The sequence below is a fragment of the Vidua chalybeata genome, chromosome 2 (assembly GCF_026979565.1).
Source record: "Vidua chalybeata isolate OUT-0048 chromosome 2, bVidCha1 merged haplotype, whole genome shotgun sequence".
NCBI classification, from domain to species: Eukaryota; Metazoa; Chordata; class Aves; order Passeriformes; family Viduidae; genus Vidua; species Vidua chalybeata.
In genome coordinates, this window is record NC_071531.1 from 181,913 (window position 1) to 198,884 (window position 16,972).

A 16,972-nucleotide genomic window follows, 5' to 3' on the forward strand; every position below is an offset into this window, starting at 1 on the left:
AGCAGCAGCTGTCGGTGTCACCCGACAACAGTGGTCGCTGCTGTGTCCCCCTCCAGGTCACCCCTCAGCACCGTGGAACTAGTCCCGCGGCACCCCCACCCCTCGTGGGACCGCGAGCCCCTGAGCCCCGGAGACATCATGCGCCCCCGTGGATCTCTGTGACCCAGAGGGACCCCGTGCCCTGGGGAGAGCCCGTGCCCTGTGGGGACCATACACGCCGCTGGGACCTCGTGCCCCAGTCTGCCCCTGTGCCCTGAGGGGACCCTGTAACATGGGGGTACCAGGCTTGAGGGGAGCCTGTGCCCCGCTGGGGCCACGCATGCCACGAGGACCCCGTGCCCCAATGTGACCCCGTGCCCTGAGGGGCCCCTGCACCGTGGGGGTATCGTGTGCTTTGGGAGGACCTTGCATGTTGCTGGGCCCTTGTGCTCTATGGGGACTGTGTGCCCTGTGGGGACTCCGTGCCTTGGAGGGGCCCTGCACCCCAGTGGGACCCTGCCCACCTGCAGAACCTGGTTCCTGGGCAGGACCCTCTGCCCTGGGGGCACCCTGCACCTTGGAGGGACCCTGCTCCCCGAGGGGACCGTGTGCCCTGAGGACAGCCTGTGCCTTGGTTGAAGCCTGCTCTCTGGGGGGGCCCTGTCCCCCGGTAGCACCCCGTGGGCTGGCAGGCCGCTGCGGTGAGGCCGTTCCTGCCGTTCCTGCCGCCCCATCCGCCCGCTCTGCTCTGCCCCGCAGCTGCAGCCGTCCCTCGAGGCGCCGGACGCGCAGGGCCATGCGCAGGGCACCGGCCTCCAGCTGTGCCAGCAGCCGTGCTGCCCGCGTCTGGAGCCCCTCCAGGGCCACCTCCAGCCCCTGCAGCCGCTGCTCCGCCTTGGCCTCGGCCGCCAGTGCTGCCGCCTCAGCTCTGGTGTCGAGCTGGCCCATGCGCAGCAGCAGCTCCCGGCCCTTGGCCTCCATGGCAGCACGGGCACAGGGGAACTCGGCCAGCACCTCTGCCAGGTCCTCCTTGCCCAGGCAGAACAGGTCTGAGTACCCGATGCTCAGGATGTTGGCCGTGCGCCGGTTCCCGGCCATGTTGCCTGTGGGGCAGGGGGCCGTGAGCCCGAGGGGGCCACGAGCCCGAGGGGGCCACAGGGCAGCATCAGGGCGCAGTGCGGAGCTCACCCTTGATGTTGATGAGGCTGATCTCCCCGAAGTAGAGCCCCTCGCCCAGCACGGCCAGCTGCGTGACGCCGTCCTCGGCCACCACGGCCAGGCGGCCCTCGCGGATGAAGTACATCTCGCGGCCCACGTCCCCGCGCCGGCACACGAACTCGCCGGGGCAGAAGACCTGCGGCCGCAGGCGCAGCACCAGCTGCCGCAGCACGCCGTGCTCCCAGCTGCGGAACAGCCCCACGCGCCGCAGGGCCGCCAGGTGCACGCCGGCGGCCACCTCGGCCCGCAGGCCCTGCGGCAGGTGCTGCAGCACCTCCCACTCGGCCGGCAGCTTGCGCTGCGCCCGCAGGTGCTGGTGCCAGCGCGCCACGCGTCCCGCCAGCCGCCCGCCCACGCCCCACGCCCGCAGGTAGCGCCGCACCGGCCCCGCGTCGGGGTAGAAGGCGGTGGCGGCTGAGCTGAGGTTGACAATGACGGTGCTGATGCTGCCGGTGATGGTGGCGAAGCCCAGCACGGCCAGGAGGAAGCCGGCGGTGAGGAAGAGGAACTCCTCCTCGCGCTGCGGTGCCGGCGTGTCGCCCACTGTGGCCAGGACCAGCGTGGAGAAGTAGAAGCTGTGCAAGTAGCGGCGCAGCAGTCGGGTGAAGCTGGGGCAGACCCAGGGGTCGACGCCCAGCCCCAGGCGTGCCGACAGCGCGAAGTAGAGGCATCCATGCCAGTGGATGCCCAGCAGCAGGTACAGCATCAGCTTGGCCATGCGGAACACGTTGGGCCGTCCCGTGCGCGTCTCGCACCGGTCGAAGGCCTCCAAGAGTCGCGGCACCCGTAGGCAGCGGTTGGCACGTGCCGCTGGCACCCCCGGGACCCTCGGGACCCCGGGGAGCAGACAGAGCAGCTCGGTGGGCAGCACGGCCATCACATCCCAGGGGAAGGTCCAGGAGCCCAGATAGCGCCGCCGCGTCCGCCTGACGTCCCGCACCAGGATGCCGTCCTCCAGGAAACCTGAGTGGGCAGCCAGGGTAGCCACGGCACTACAGGGCACCCGGCCCTGGAGGGGCAGGGGCTGCTCACCTCCCCGTGCGGGCAGAGGGCTCGCAGCGGGGACCACGCCGGTGCCCAGCATGGGGCACAGGACCCCTGGATGGGCACCCTGCGGGATGTCACTGGCGGCCCCTGCGCTGCCATGGGGCTGAGGGGGTGAGCGGTGGGTGCCGGGACTCCAGACCACCCACCCAGACATCCTCTGGGTAGGGCTGGGTGGTGGCTGTACGGGGTGGGAGTGCACATGTGTGTACGTACCTGTACACACCTGCATGTGTGTGTGTGTGTGCATGTGCACACCTGTACACGTACATGTGTGTGTGTGTGTGTATACATGCTTGCATATGTGTGTATGTGTTTGTACACACCTTCATGTATGTGCATGTACACACCTGCGCGTGTGTGTGTGTATGTATACATCTGCGTGTGTGTTTGTACACATGTGTACGTCTGTGTCTGTGTGTGTGTGTACCTGTGTGTGTGTCTGTGTACACACCTGTGTGTCTGTGTCTGTGTGTGTACACACCTGTGTGTCTGTGTGTACCTGTCTGTCTGTGTGTGTGTGTACCTGTGTGTGTGTCTGTGTACACACCTGTGTGTCTGTGTGTGTACACACCTGTGTGTCTGTGTGTACCTGTCTGTGTGTGTGTGTACCTGTGTGTGTGTCTGTGTACACACCTGTGTCTGTGTGTACCTGTCTGTCTGTGTGTGTGTACCCATGTGTCTGTGTGTGTCTGTGTGTGTACACACCTGTGTGTCTGTGTGTACCTGTCTGTCTGTGTGTGTGTACCCATGTGTCTGTGTGTGTCTGTGTGTGTACACACCTGTGTGTCTGTGTGTACCTGTGTGTCTGCGTGTGTGTACACACCTGTATCTCTGTGTGTGTACACACCTGTGCATCTGTGTGTCTGTATGTACCTGTGTGTCTGTGTGTCTGTGTACACACCTTGTCTCTGTCTCTGTGTGTGTGCACCTGTCTCTCTGTCTGTGTCTGTGTGCACCTGTCTGTCTGTTTGTGTGTGTGTACCTGTGCGTCTGTGTGTCTGTGTACACACCTGTGTGTCTCTGTGTGTGTGTGTCTGTGTCTGTGTGCACCTGTCTGTCTGTTTGTGTGTGTGTACCTGTGCGTCTGTGTGTCTGTGTACACACCTGTGTGTCTCTGTGTGTGTGTGTCTCTGTCTCTGTGCACCTGTCTGTCTGTGTGTGCGTACACACCTGTGTGTCTGTGTCTGTGTGTACCTGAGTGTCTGTGTACACACCTGTGTGTCTCTGTGTGTGTGTCTGTCTGTGTGCACCTGTCTGTCTGTCTGTGTGCGTGTACACACCTGTGTGGAGGCGCACGGCCATGTCCAGCAGGTACAGTGTGTCGCTGAGCCCGTCCAGGGCCTGCCACAGCCCCACGTGTGCCTCCTGCACCTCGGGGAAGCAGCACCTGGGTACGAGTGGCATCATGAGGCATCACTGGGATGGGGCCAGGACACCCCACACCCCCACCCAGCCCTCCTGCCTGGCACCTGAGGATGAGGACGACCCAGTTGTAAAGGATGGGCAGCACCATGAGGCTGATCCACCTGTAGTGCCAGTCCCCGGCGGGGTCCAGGCTCCAGTTCCGGGGGGTGGCAGTGCACCTGGGGGCGCAGGGGGACCCGGGGTCACTCCGTCCTCATGTGGGGTCCCTCTGCCCGCGCTCAGCCCCAGCTGCTGGTGGCCCTAAGGCTCAGCCAGCCCCCCCGGCAGCTGTGGGACTGAGGGGGTCCCTGCGGTGACCCTACCCCCCCCCCCCCCACCCCACCGGCGGCCGCCGTGCCCCGCTCACCCCGTGGAACGTCCGGCGCCGGTGCCAGCCCTGGCTGTGGCCATGGCTCCAGAGGGGCTGCCGGGCTGGAGCCGGCCCAGCGGCAGGACAGGAGGGAGCCGAGGGTCCCGGTGGGATCCTTCACGGCGGGGATCCTGTGCGTCCCGCTAGCCGGGGGTCCTGAGCACCTGAGCACTGCCGGGTGCTGCCTGCCCCGGTGCCAGGCGCGGTGCCTCGAGGGGACGCAGCCGCGCGGCTCCTGCGGCACCGGCCGTGTCCTGGCAACGAGGCGTCCCCGGGGTACCCACCGGCCCCCGGGACGCCTGGGCTGAGACAGCCACCGTGCCAGGTCCACCGGGCGCGCTGGGGCACGGAGCCGTGGCCAGGTGTGCCGGGGCTCAGGTGAGCCTCCAGGAACAGCGGCCGGTGCCAGGCCGTGCCCGTGCAGAGGCGGCGGCAGCTCCCAGCGCCTGGTACGGGGCTGCCTGGCACAGGGTGCTCGGTACAAGGTAATCTGGCACGAGGGTGCCCAGGGCCAGGGAGGGCCCGTTTCTGGGGTTCTGGGGGGTCCCGGTACCGGGGTGCCCGACTCTGAGGTGCTCAGTTCCGGTAGGTGCACTGTGCAGGGGTTGTCCGTTGCAGGGTTACCCGGTACTGGGGTGGCAGATACGAGGGTTCCCAGTACAGGGGCGGCTGGGCCAGCGGGCTGCCCAGTTCCGAGTGGCGCCCGTGCTGGGGCTCTCGGTGCCGGGAGTGCCAGCCCCTGGGTACCCGGTTACGCTGCCCGGCTCAGAGGGTTTCCCGGTTTCTGGGCATGCCCCGCTCCGGGGCGCGCTCGTATAGGGTGTCCGGTGCGGGGCTGTCCGGGTCCCGGGCTGTCCCGGTGCCGGGCTGTCCCGGGCTGTCCCGGGCTGTCCCGGTCCCGGGCTGTCCCGGGCTGTTCCGGTCCCGGGCTGTCCCGGTTCCGCCTGTCCCTGCTCCCGGGCTGTCCCGGGCTGTTCCGGTCCCGGGCTGTCCTGGTTCCGCCTGTCCCTGCTCCCGGGCTGTCCCGGTGCCGGGCTGTCCCGGGCTGTTCCAGTCCCGGGATGTCCCGGTTCCGCCTGTCCCTGCTCCCGGGCTGTCCCGGGCTGTCCCGGTTCCGCCTGTCCCTGCTCCCGGGCTGTCCCGGTGCCGGGCTGTCCCGGTTCCGCCTGTCCCTGCTCCCGGGCTGTCCCGGGCTGTCCCGGTTCCGCCTGTCCCTGCTCCCGGGCTGTCCCGGTCTGTCCCGGTTCTGCCTGTCCCTGCTCCCGGGCTGTCCCGGGCTGTCCCGGTTCCGCCTGTCCCTGCTCCCGGGCTGTCCCGGGCTGTCCCGGTGCCGGGCTGTCCCGGTCCCGGTCTGTCCCGGTTCCGCCTGTCCCTGCTCCCGGGCTGTCCCTGCTCCCGGGCTGTCCCGGTTCCGCCCGTCCCTGCTCCCGGGCTGTCCCGGTGCCGGGCTGTCCCGGTCTGTCCCGGTTCCGCCTGTCCCTGCTCCCGGGCTGTCCCGGTGCCGGGCTGTCCCGGTCTGTCCCGGTTCCGGGCTATCCCGGGCTGTCCCGGGCTGTCCCTGCTCCCGGGCTGTCCCGGGCTGTCCCGGTGCCGGGCTGTCCCGGTCCCGGTCTGTCCCGGTTCCGCCTGTCCCTGCTCCCGGGCTGTTCCGGGCTGTCCCGGTCCCGGTCTGTCCCGGTTCCGCCTGTCCCTGCTCCCGGGCTGTCCCGGTTCCGGGCTGTCCCGGGCTGTCCCTGCTCCCGGGCTGTCCCGGTGCCGGGCTGTCCCGGTCTGTCCCGGTTCCGCCTGTCCCTGCTCCCGGGCTGTCCCGGTGCCGGGCTGTCCCGGTCTGTCCCGGTTCCGCCTGTCCCTGCTCCCGGGCTGTCCCGGTTCCGGGCTGTCCCGGGCTGTCCCTGCTCCCGGGCTGTCCCGGGCTGTTCCGGTGCCGGGCTGTCCCGGTTCCGCCTGTCCCTGCTCCCGGGCTGTCCCGGTGCCGGGCTGTCCCGGTCTGTCCCGGTTCCGCCTGTCCCTGCTCCCGGGCTGTCCCGGTTCCGGGCTGTCCCTGCTCCCGGGCTGTCCCGGGCTGTTCCGGTCCCGGTCTGTCCCGGTTGCGCCTGTCCCTGCTCCCGGGCTGTCCCGGTGCCGGGCTGTCCCGGTCTGTCCCGGTTCCGCCTGTCCCTGCTCCCGGGCTGTCCCGGTGCCGGGCTGTCCCGGTCTGTCCCGGTTCCGCCTGTCCCTGCTCCCGGGCTGTCCCGGGCTGTCCCGGTGCCGGGCTGTCCCGGTCTGTCCCGGTTCCGCCTGTCCCTGCTCCCGGGCTGTCCCGGTCCCCACGCGCCCCGGCCCCGCCCAGCCCCGCCCCACTCACAGCCTAGCCAATGAGCGCTCGGGCTTTCTCGGAGAGGCCACGCCCACCAAGAGGTGTGGGCGTGTCCCTGCGCCGCGGCGGGCGTGGCCCAGCCGGCGGTGGGCGTGGCCAGCGCGCGCGGTGCGTCGGGCGCGGCGGGAAGATGGCGTCGGGAGCGCGGGGCCCGTGGCGGGGGCGGGCGGTGAGCGGCGGCACCGGGGCGGACCGGGAGCGGCCGGGGGGCACCGGAACACCGGCAATGGGGGCCCCGCTAGCGGGGACAGCGGGAGCGGGGGCTGCGGGCAGCGGGGCGGGCCTCGGGGCAGGTCCAGCCGCCCTTCTGCCGCGGTGCCGGGGTGCCCGGGCCGCCGCCCGCCCTTGGCCGCGCGGGGCCGGAGGGACCGGCCCGGCCCGGGCGGTGTCCGGGGTGAGGGGGCCGCGGCGGGGGCGGGTCCGAGCGGGCCGCGGTGCCGTGGGGCGAGGGGCCCAGTCCCGCCGAGGCCCGCGGGGTCCCGGGGGCTTCCCGGCCCCGCGTCCAACGCCGCCTCTGCCCTGCCCAGGTGCGGCGCTGACGGGACGGGACCGCCGCGACCTTGACCCAGGTAGGCGGCCCGGCCCCGCGGCATCCTAGGGTCCCGGTTATGCGTGACCCCGGAGCCTGAGGGCGTCCCGGTCCCGGTGTCTCCGTGGCTCCGGGATTGAGGATGCCCAAGTGAGCAGCAGCCTCCGCGGGCTGGGGGACCGCGGCCCCGGCTGGGGGCAGCCCTGGGCTGTGACCGCCCCTCGCCTCACCCGGACCACCGGCGCCTACCGGCCACCGCCCTGCCGACCCCTCGGTGACCACACGGTGCTTCGGTTCCCGGTTGCATCGGAGGGGCCAGTGCTCATCACCCACGACCTCCTGGCACTGGGTGCCATCCTCTGCCCGTGGTGGCCGTGCCCCGGGGTCCCTGTCCTTGCCCTGATGGCACCTGGTGTCCCTGTGCCCTCGGTGTCCCTGCCTGCAGTGTCCCTTTCCCTGGTCTGGTGGCACCTGTTCCCCCCCCAGTGCTCGGCTACTTGCTGCCCAGGCGGAGGGCGCTCCCCCACCGCAGCCCGTCTGGGTGACACTGGGGTGACACTGGGGTGACACTGGCGTGGTGCTACAGCCCCGTGCTTTGCCCCAGTGGCTGGGTCCTTTGGCATGTGACAGGCACAGCCAGCTTGGGGTGAGGGGGCACTGGTACCAGGACAGAAGTGGTGACAGCTGGTGTCCCTGTCCCACCAGCGTGGCTCTGGCCGTGTGTCACACGGGTCCCTGCCCTAGGTGTCCCGGTGTGCCACACTGTGGCCTTTGGTTCCTGCTGCTGGGGCCGCAGTGCTGGGTGGCAGGGCTGGCACTGCCCCGGCATTCAGTGGCTCTAACTTTAGCAGCCACACGAGCTGGCTGTGGGTGGGATGGGCTGAGCCGGGTATAAATAGACAGGCCCTGCCCCTGCTGTGTCCCACTGCCCCAGCTTCAGCCACTTTCCCTTCCTGCTGCTGTGGTTTGGGGTGTCTTTAATGGCACTTCCACTTCCCCAAGCGCCATGCAAGGGCTGTGGCACTGGCTCTCAAAGCCGCTGCCCTCCCCACATGCTGCTGGGGGACTGGGGGGCCCCTGCGGTGTCTCTTTGTCCCCAGGCACAGCGGTGCTGCCGGCTCTGGGGCCTTAGTGCTCAGTCCCGTGCTGGTGCCTGCAGTGGCAGTGGTGGTGCTAGGGCACGGGGCCCTAAAAATATCCTGGCAGCGCCGTCGTGCTGCACTGGCCGTGGGTGCTGCTGAGCATGGGGGTGGGCAGCTGTCCCAGCTGTCCTGGTGTCCCTGTGGCTGCTGGGTACTCCCCACACCCATGCTGGGCTGGTTCCTGGTGTAAAGTCCAGTACGGGGTGTGAGCAGGGCTGGGATCCAGAGTCCTCCATGCTTGCCCGACCCAGTTCCCACTGCTCTGTCTCTCCTGCCTGCCTTTCCTCTTGATAGCAGTCTCTTCCTCCTGACTTTCTTCCTTCCTGGCTTCCCTCCTCCTTTCCCTTCTGCCTCCCTCCCTGGGGGTCTCTGACGGCCCCTCTCCCTGCAGCCCGCTGGCAGCAGCATGGAGAAAGGACCCTGGCATCCCGCCCGCTGCCCTGTGCCCCCACGGTGGTGCCAGGCCGCCCCCAGGCCGGCTGGGGTGCCCCGGTGCTGTCTGTGACCCCGTGCCGATGGAGAGGATGAGCTGGCTGAGCAAGCTGACCCCACGGGCGGGCGGGCAGCGAGCCCCCCGCAGCGCCAGCCTGCAGCCCCCCGTCACCGCTGACCCCGAGACCTGCCTCATGGTCTTCAAGAACCACTGGGCACAGGTGAGTGGGGCGGGGGGACAGCGAGCGTCCCCCGGCCCTGCAGCCCCCGGCCCCCACTGCCAGGCCCCCTCCCACAGGTGCTGCGGATCCTGGAGCGGCGCGGGAGCAAACCAGCCCCCGATGACCTCAGCGCCGTCCGCAACAACACCTACCAGATGCTGAACCTGCTGGCTGAGGACCGGCCCTGGGGGGACGGGGACAAGGACAGGTCACAGGGGGACGGGGACATGGCCTGCGGGCCCATCCTGGAGTTTGTGGCTGCTGAGAACCTGCTGGAGCGGCTCCTGTGCTGGCATCTGCAGGGCGACTTCACCGAGGAGAGGAAGGTCTGAGTGAGGGGAGCGGAGGGGGTCTCTGGGGGGTTTGTGGGGAGGCTGGGACAGGCTGGAGCCAAAGGGTGAAGGTGCTGGGTTGAGGGTCAGTCAGGCCAAGGGTAGGGCACTGTCCCATGGCATGTTCAGGTTGAACTGGGGTTGAGACTACCCGAGCCATCCTGAAAACTCTGTGACGCTGGAGGAAATTCCTCATGGAAGGAATTTCCTCCAGCCCTGTCACAGATGGCCCAGGGCAGTGCTGGAATCCCCAGCCCCGGGGGGATTTCACGGCCATGTGGATGTGGCACCTGGGGACGGTGGTTGAGTGGGCAGGGTTGTACTGGAGGAACAGCAGGACCGGGTGGTCCCTGTACCTTTCCTCCGTGTCCTCGTTGCCAGGTGGAGCAGCTGAAGCTGTACGAGATGCTGATCAGCCAGGCCCGGCAGCCCCTGCTGCGGCACAAGCCGGTGCTGACGCCGCTGCTGCGCCTGCTGAGCGTGTGCGCCGAGCCCGCCTCGGCCCCGCTGGAGAACAGCCTGGTGCTGCTGCTCAACCAGCTCTGCGTCTCCGTGGCACGCGAGCCGGCCATCCTGGAGCTCTTCTTCCACAGCCACACGGACCAGGGCCCCGCCAACCTCATCATCTTCTCGCTCCTCATCCCCTTCATCCACCACGAGGGCGCACGGGGCCAGCAGGCACGGGACGCGCTGCTGCTCATCATGGCCATGTCGGCCAGCAACCGCGCCGTGGCCCAGTCCATCACCGACAACTCCTACTTCTGCCCGGTACGGATCCCCGCGGGGCATCCCCCTCCTCGGGGCAGCCTTCCTGTCCGCTGTCCACTGGGACAGTGCTGGCACCCTGCACTGCTGGCACAGAGCTGGCCCAGCTGGGGCAAGAGCCGTGGACAGCCCTAGAGGGAGAAGTCCTGCCCTGGCTTGGGGATGGTGGAGGGCAGGGCTGGAGATTATGGGGGGCTTGGGAATGATGGAAGCTAGGCGATGGAGAGGTTGCAAATGATGGAGAGCTTTGGGATAGAGGGCTTGGAGGTGATGGGGAATGTGGGGATGATGGAAGGTCTGCAAGTGATGGGGGTCTTGGAGGTGACAGAGTAGCCTGGAAATGATGGAGAGCTTGGGGATGAGGGGCCTGGGAACAGGGTGCTTGGAGATGGTGAGGGGACTTGGTGATGATGGAGGCTTGGAGGCTTGGAGATGGTGGAGGGCCCAGCGCTGGGCTGGGGATGAGGGGGCCGCTCCCTGGGGTCAGCGGTGGATGCAGGGCCCAGCCCAGCTGCCCTGCCTGCAGCGCTGGAGCGGGGCAGGTTTGTGGGGGGCAGGTTCCTGGGCTTTGGGGAAGGCCAGCTGGGTCCAGCAGCTGGAGGTCCGAGGGGCTGCGGGGCAGCCGAGTACATGTGTTCCCAGGTGCTGGCCACGGGCCTGAGCGCCCTGTACTCCTCCCTGCCCCGCAAGATCGAGGTGCGAGGAGACGACTGGCACTTCCTGCGGCGGGAGGACTGGATCGGCGTCTCCTCCCTCGTCCTCTTCATGAACTCGCTTGAGTTCTGCAATGCTGTCATCCAGGTGGGGCTGAGGGGCTGCGAGGAGCTGTGATGGGCTCCCAGCCCCATAGGGGGCTGCCTGACCCCTCTGCGACCCCTCAGGTCGCCCACCCACTGGTGCAGAAGCAGTTGGTGGATTACGTCCACAACGGGTTCCTTGTGCCCGTCATGGGGCCGGCGCTGCACAAGGTGAGGGACCCCTGGCAGCAGCTGTGGGATGGGGGTCTCTTGGGGGTCTCCTGCCCGTACCACTGCCCGTGCGGGTGGGCAGGGGCCTGTTGTGCCTGTCCCTGTGGCTCCCAGCTGCACGTGCCCCTCCTGCAGACCTCGGTGGAGGAGATGATTGCGAGCACGGCGTACCTGGACCTGTTCCTGCGCAGCGTCAGCGAGACGGCGCTGCTGAAAACCTTCCTGCGCTTCGTGCTGCTGCACCGGCACGACAACACCACCATCCTGGACACACTGGTGGGCCGCATCAACAGCAACTCCCGGGTGAGCCCCGGGGCCCCCACGGCCCCCCAACGTCCCCATCCTCATCTTTGTCCCGTCTCCAGTGTCCCCATCCTTGTCCCGTCCCATTCCCATCCCCTTCCCCTGTCCTGCCATGGGGTGGGTGGCACTGCCCCTGCCCGCTCCGCTGCCCCTCTGATGCCCTGCGCTGTCCCCAGCTGTGCATGGTGTCCCTGAGCCTCTTCCGGACCCTGCTCAGCCTCAACTGTGAGGATGTGATGCTGCAGCTGGTGCTCAGGTGAGGGGGGCCGGGGATCACCTGCTGCTGGCCCACTCTGGGGGCTCCTCTGGGATGGGCCTGGGGAGTTGCTCCCAGGTGGGTGTGTGGATGTGAAGCAGCCACATCATTTGCCCCCCTGTGAAGGGGCTGGGGTCCTGTGGAGGGTCCCTGTCCCCGTGTGTCCCCTGCAGCTGCCCTGTGCCACCCTGCCCGCAGGTACCTGCTGCCCTGCAGCCACGTGATGCTGAGCCAGAAGCGGGCGGTGCGGGACCTGGACATCTACGGCAAGACAGCGGCGAAGTTCCTGTCCCTCATCCCGCGCTGCTGCCGGCCCGAGAGCCCCCCACCACCCCGCGACCGGGACGAGGAGCCCCCCTCCCGGGCCAGGGGTATGCCACTGCGGCCCCTCAGAGCCCCTCCACCTCCCAGCTTGCTGCTGAACCTCACCCCACCATCCCCATGGCCCCTTGGACCCTGTCCCAACACTGAGCCCTCTCCCTGGATCCCCGCAGCCCCTCAGCCTCCTTTCCTACCCTGGCTTGGCACTGAGCTGTCCCACGCTATCCCTGTGGCCCCTTAGGCCCTGTCCCCCTTCTGGCTTGATGTGGAGCCTTCTCCTGGGGTCTCCATGGCCACTTGTAACCCACCCCTGCTCCAAGCTGTTGATGAGTCCCAGCTGTGCCATCCCTGTGGCCCCCTCATGCCTTGGCCCCATCCTGTCCCATTGCTGAGCTCTGCCTTGCTGTCCCCTTGGACCCTGTCCCAGCTCAGCGCTGAGCCCCTGGTGCCATTCCTGTGGCAACCTGAGCCCCATCCCCACCCCACCTGGCACAGTCCCCCGTGCCACATGATCCCCACGTACGTGAGCCCTGTCCTGGCACTGCGCTCCCCCGTGCCATCCCTGCAGCCGCTGGGACCCCGTTCCTCCGCCTGCTCAGTGCTGAGCCTCGTGCCACCATCCGTGGCACCTGGAATTCCCCCAGCCCCGGCTCGCTGCTGAGCCCGGTGCTGAGCCCGGTGCTGCCCCCCTGGTGCTGAGCCCGGTGCTGAGCCCGGTGCTGGGCCCGGTGCTGACCCCCTGGTGCTGGGCCTGGTGCTGAGCCCGGTGCTGACCCCGTGTCCCCTGCAGGCCACGGCAGCCCCGGCGCAGACGCCCCCCCGGCTCCGAAGCCCTCCACGCCGTCCCGCCTCTCCTTCTTCATGCGCCAGGCCAGCGCGGCCCCCGCCGAGGCCGCTGCCCCCCGCTCCCCCGGGCCCCCCGCGGGCAGCCCCCCCCGGCCCGGCCCTCGGGACGAGGTGGCGGAGCTGGACAGGAACTACCTGGAATACCTGCGGGACGCGCGGCGCAGCATCGACCGCTGCGCCTGGGCCTGCCGCGTCTGGTCGGCGCCCTACGACGGCGAGGACCCCCGCGCCCCCGGCCCCACGCCCGACCCCGACAGCCCCTCGGGGCGGCCCCCGGGACCCCCCACCCCACGGACTAAGAAGCGGGGGCTGCCCGAGGAGGGGGCGCGGGAGGCACCGGGGGGACCCCTCGGGGGCGACGAGCCCAGGGCCGGGGGGCCTGGCCCCGAGCCCCGGGATGGGGGGACGCTGGTGAACGGGGCGCACGGGGCGGCTGAGCCAGGGCGGCCGGAGGGGGATGTGGTGGTGAAGAAGGTCCGTCGGAGCCCCCAGGGCGAGGGGGAGGGCAAGGGGGGGGCTCCGAACGGGGCCCCTCGGGCGCAGCCCCCTGGCTGGGAGCCTCTGCCCTCGGTGGACTCGCTCTTGGAGGAGCTGCTGGCCCGCGTGCCCGCCGAGCCCCCTGGGGCCGGTGTCTCCATCGAGACCTTCACCGAGGAGCTGCGTGAGATTGAGGCCGAGATGCAGAACGGGGGCGTGGGGGGAGCCCCAGCCACCCCCACGGAAGCCCCTGAGCCGCCCTTGTCCCACGAGGAGGAGGAGGCCTTTGCCAGCTTCTCTGCATTGCCCGAGGGGGACGCGGGCAGCGGGCGGGCGCCGCCACGGCCCCCAGACCCCCTGGCGCAGGTGGTGGCCAGCCCGCCGCGGGCGGTGGGGCCACCCCCCAGCCAGCCCTTCACAGGTGGGCACGGGGGGACAGGGAGGGTCCCGGCTCGCTGCGGGGCCCTGTCTGACCCCCCCATGTCCCCAGGCCCCTTCGTGTCGGTGCTGTTTGGGAAGCTGGAGAACATGCCCCACAACTCTCTGTATGTCAACTTCCTGCTGACGGGGCTGGTGGCCCAGCTGGCCTGCTACCCCCAGCCTCTGCTCCGCTCCTTCCTGCTCAACACCAACATGGTCTTCCAGCCCAGTGTCAAGTCCCTGCTCCAGGTATGGCCCCTGGGGAACCCCTGCCCTCATGGGAAGCCATTGGAAAGGGTTTTAACCCCAAGACCACTGAGTTCGCCCTGTGCTGCCCAGCGCACCCCTGCCCCATGTCCCAAGTGCCACAGGCACATGGCTGTAACCCCCTCTGGATCCCCCCTTTCCTGTTGGGGTACCCTGTGCTCAGGGGAATACCCCATCTGATTGGGACCCCTGTTCCTCTGGGGACCCCCGTGCTGTGGTCCTGCAGGTGCTGGGCTCGGTGAAGAACAAGATCGAGAGCTTTGCTGCCACTCAAGAGGATTTCCCAGCGCTGCTCTTCAAGGCCAAGAAGTACCTGATTGCTCGGGGGCGGCTGGACTGGGCTGAGGGGCCAGGGGCTGTCCCTGCTCTGCGGCGCACCGACACCCTGGGTGAGGACAGGGCCTTGCCCGGGGGGCTGGGGTCTGCCTGGGGGGCTGGCGGTTCTGCAGGCAGCTGGGAGTGGCACATGGGGCTGGGGGCTGTGTGAAGGGCTGGGGGCTGCATGATGTGTTGAATAAAGAGCTGGGGGCTGCCCTGTGTGTTGCCCAGGGTCTGGGGGCTGGACAGTGTGTTGTGCAGGGGGTGGGGGCTGCCGGGGGGGCTGGGGGCTGCACGGGGGGCTGGGGGCTCTGCAGCAGGCTGCATTGTACAAGGGGCTGGATGTGTGTGGTGGGCTGGGGCTTGCTTTGGGAGTCTGGTGTCTGGGTGGGCTGTGGGGTCTATGCAGGGACTGGGGAGGGGGCCTGGGGGTTGTGTGTTGTGTGATAAGGAGGCTTGGAGATGGTGTGGGGGAGCTGAGGGCTGCACAGAGGCCTGGATGCCATCGCCTGTGCTCGCCACGAGCTGTCCCTTGGGCCCGGGCTGGGGGCTGGGGGCTGCACTGGGGGCTGGGCTGGGGGATGAGCTGGGGGCCAGGGGATGAGCTGGGGGCCGGGGGCTGGGCTGGGGGCTGCACTGGGGGCCGGGTGCCCCCCGTCCTCCCGGCCCCGTGTCCCTGACGCTCCCCGCGTGCCGCAGCCCGCAGCCGGAAGCCGTCCCTGGGGGAGCTGCTGCTGCGCCACGCCAACAGCCCGACCCGCGCGCGGCACGCGGCGCAGCTGGCGCTGCAGGGGCTGCGGGACGGGGGGCTGCACCCCCTGGCCCCCCCGGCGCGGCACGGCGAGGCCCTGCGCGTGCGCAACGCCGTCTACTGCGCCGTCATCTTCAGCGAGTTCCTCAAGGAGCTGGCGGCCATCGCCCAGGCCCACGCCGTCACCTCCCCCTTCCTCACCGAGCCCCCCGAGGAGTGACCCCCGGGCCCCCTTTCTGACCCGGACTCGGACCTTTTTAATTTATTGGGGCGGAGCCGGGCCGAGGCCGGGCCGCACTTCGGACGCGAGCGGCCGCCCTCGCCCCGCGCCCCCCGGGGCAGCAGGGCAGGACCCTGGGGTCCCCGGGGCTGGCGGGGCGGGGGTCGCGGGGCGGGCTGGCTCTGCCCCCCTCGGCCCCCCGGGGGTTCCTGGTGCCCGCCCGGCCGCTCTCTATGCAACCCCCGGGGCGAGGGGCTGGGGGGGCTGTGCATGGGGAGGGGATGTGTGTCTGTGCTGTGTAGAACCCTTGGGAATAAAGGGCCTGATTGAGGGCAGCGCCTCCTCCGTCTGTGCAGCTCTCGGGGTGCGGGGCTGGCCAGGGCAGCCCTGCACGGCCGGGATTGCATCTGCTGCTGCCTGACACACCCCGGCTCTGCTCCCCGCTCAGCTCTGGAGGGCTCCGGGGCTCTGTGGGCAGCCACGGGCCCTGGGGTGCAGCTGTGACTGTCGGGGACAGCAGGCGGCTCGTGGAGCAGGTGCCAGCTTTGGTCCCCCGGGTGTGGGGTGCCCTGGCCCCCAGGTGCCACCACAGTTCCCGTCCAGCACCGACCAGGGACGCCCCCAGGGACTCCCCCAGGACCCTGCTCATGGCCCTCACCTCTGCCGGATCGGGCCGTGTCTCACAAACGGGACAGACCCTGACTGGCTGCAGACTGAGGATTTGTTATCTGGCTGTACCAAACAAGCAAAAAGCAAGAGACTCAGGAACAGCCACATCCATGCAAACACAGATCAGAGACAGCATGGCAGCCCATGCAAAGCATTTTTCTACATATTCTCTGAACCAACAGCGTAAAAGAAAAGGTGTAAAGTCATTTTACTCTAATCAATAAGAAAAGGACCCAGTGGGTTTAACATTAACAAAAGGACTTCTATGAACCTCAAACAATACACAATAATTCATTCTTTAAGATAGAAACTTTTTCTATCTTTGCAAAGCATATATCTAGGACTTTTCACATCTTGAGCTATCAATAAGTTCTTGTTCTTTCCTGTTCCTTATGATAAATATAAATGTATTCACTTGGTTCTTCCTAGCTTCCCGTGAGAAGGTTTAGAAATTTTCCAGCCTTTCTCAGCTTTAGAAAGTGTCTTTTACCTTTTTATATTCCTACACTCACCCAGAGGTTTCCTGCTGCTGCTGGGCTGAGGGTGGAGCTGCAGGTAATTAGGATGGGATGGGATGAGGTTGAAGGGGATGGAGCCCCAGTGCTGGAGATACCCAGTGGTGGTGTCTCCTGGGCTGCTGGGGGTTCTGGGGGCACCGAGCCGTCTGGGCCACGACTCCACTCTCTGTCCCAAGCACCCCCTGGCTCTGTGACCTGCAGGAACAGTGACTGGAGAAGGTCTGGATTTCCTGAGCCAGGAGTTCACGTGTTTATTCCAGTCAGTGTCTTCAGCTTTCCTCCAGCTGCATGAAGCTGACCCCGGTGCAGGTGCAGGAACTCTGGGGAGCAGTGTGGGGTCAGCTGCATTCCAGCCTTGTCCCTAGCAGTGTGCAACGTCAGCCAGCCAGCAAAGGGACCTGGAGCCAGCCCAGGCTGGAACTGGGGGTGCAGCCTGTGTCACCTGCAGTTCCAGCCTTTTTCACAATTGCCGAGTGATCTGTGACCAGCTGCCGCTCCTCTCTTTGGGGTTTTGCCCCAGAGGAGGTCATGTTTGCATCAGAAACGGTGGGGCCGGCAAGGCAGGGAAGTGCTGGCACAGCTGGACCTCGAGGGCTGTGTCCAGTTCTGGGTCTCTCAATTCAGGAAGGACAGGGAGGGGCTCCCAGAGCGTGTCCAGGGCAGGGAAGGGGCTGGAGAATTCCTGAGGGAGCTGGGAAGGGCTGGAGAATCCCTGAGGGAGCTGGGAAGGAGCTGGAGAATTCCTGAGGGAGCTGGGAAGGGGCTGAGCCTGGAGCAAAGGAGGCTCAGGGGGGACCTTGTGGCTCTGCACAGCTCCTGCCAGGAGGGGACAGCCAGGACAGG

The 16,972-nt window shown here is 68.1% G+C and overlaps 2 protein-coding genes across 8 annotated transcripts; one reads left to right on the forward strand and one right to left on the reverse strand.

Annotated features, from left to right (window-relative positions):
• Positions 1 to 69: 69 nt before the first annotated feature.
• Positions 70 to 4,265, reverse strand: CNGA4 (cyclic nucleotide gated channel subunit alpha 4). Its single transcript, XM_053934215.1, has 5 exons — positions 4,016 to 4,265; positions 3,714 to 3,827; positions 3,525 to 3,631; positions 1,168 to 2,160; positions 70 to 1,082 (listed from the first exon to the last, which is right to left on the reverse strand). The coding sequence occupies exons 1-5, from the start codon at positions 4,057 to 4,059 to the stop codon at positions 79 to 81; spliced, it is 2,262 nt and encodes a 753-aa protein (XP_053790190.1). The 5' UTR covers positions 4,060 to 4,265; the 3' UTR covers positions 70 to 78.
• Positions 4,259 to 15,277, forward strand: FHIP1B (FHF complex subunit HOOK interacting protein 1B). Of its 7 annotated transcripts, none has more exons than XM_053934199.1 (14): positions 4,325 to 4,396; positions 6,902 to 6,943; positions 8,437 to 8,698; positions 8,776 to 9,024; positions 9,412 to 9,798; positions 10,438 to 10,596; positions 10,677 to 10,763; positions 10,899 to 11,066; positions 11,243 to 11,322; positions 11,521 to 11,693; positions 12,434 to 13,387; positions 13,457 to 13,635; positions 13,880 to 14,042; positions 14,671 to 15,277. In XM_053934199.1, exons 3-14 carry the CDS (start codon positions 8,561 to 8,563, stop codon positions 14,940 to 14,942), a joined length of 3,009 nt encoding a protein of 1,002 aa, XP_053790174.1. In that variant the 5' UTR covers positions 4,325 to 4,396; positions 6,902 to 6,943; positions 8,437 to 8,560; the 3' UTR covers positions 14,943 to 15,277. The 7 variants fall into 7 exon arrangements, with proteins under 7 accessions (XP_053790178.1, XP_053790177.1, XP_053790174.1 ...); XM_053934197.1 differs by lacking the exon at positions 4,325 to 4,396 and adding an exon at positions 4,415 to 4,503; XM_053934201.1 differs by lacking the exon at positions 4,325 to 4,396 and adding an exon at positions 4,415 to 4,503 and having other exon boundaries at positions 10,486 to 10,596.
• Positions 15,278 to 16,972: the final 1,695 nt, after the last annotated feature.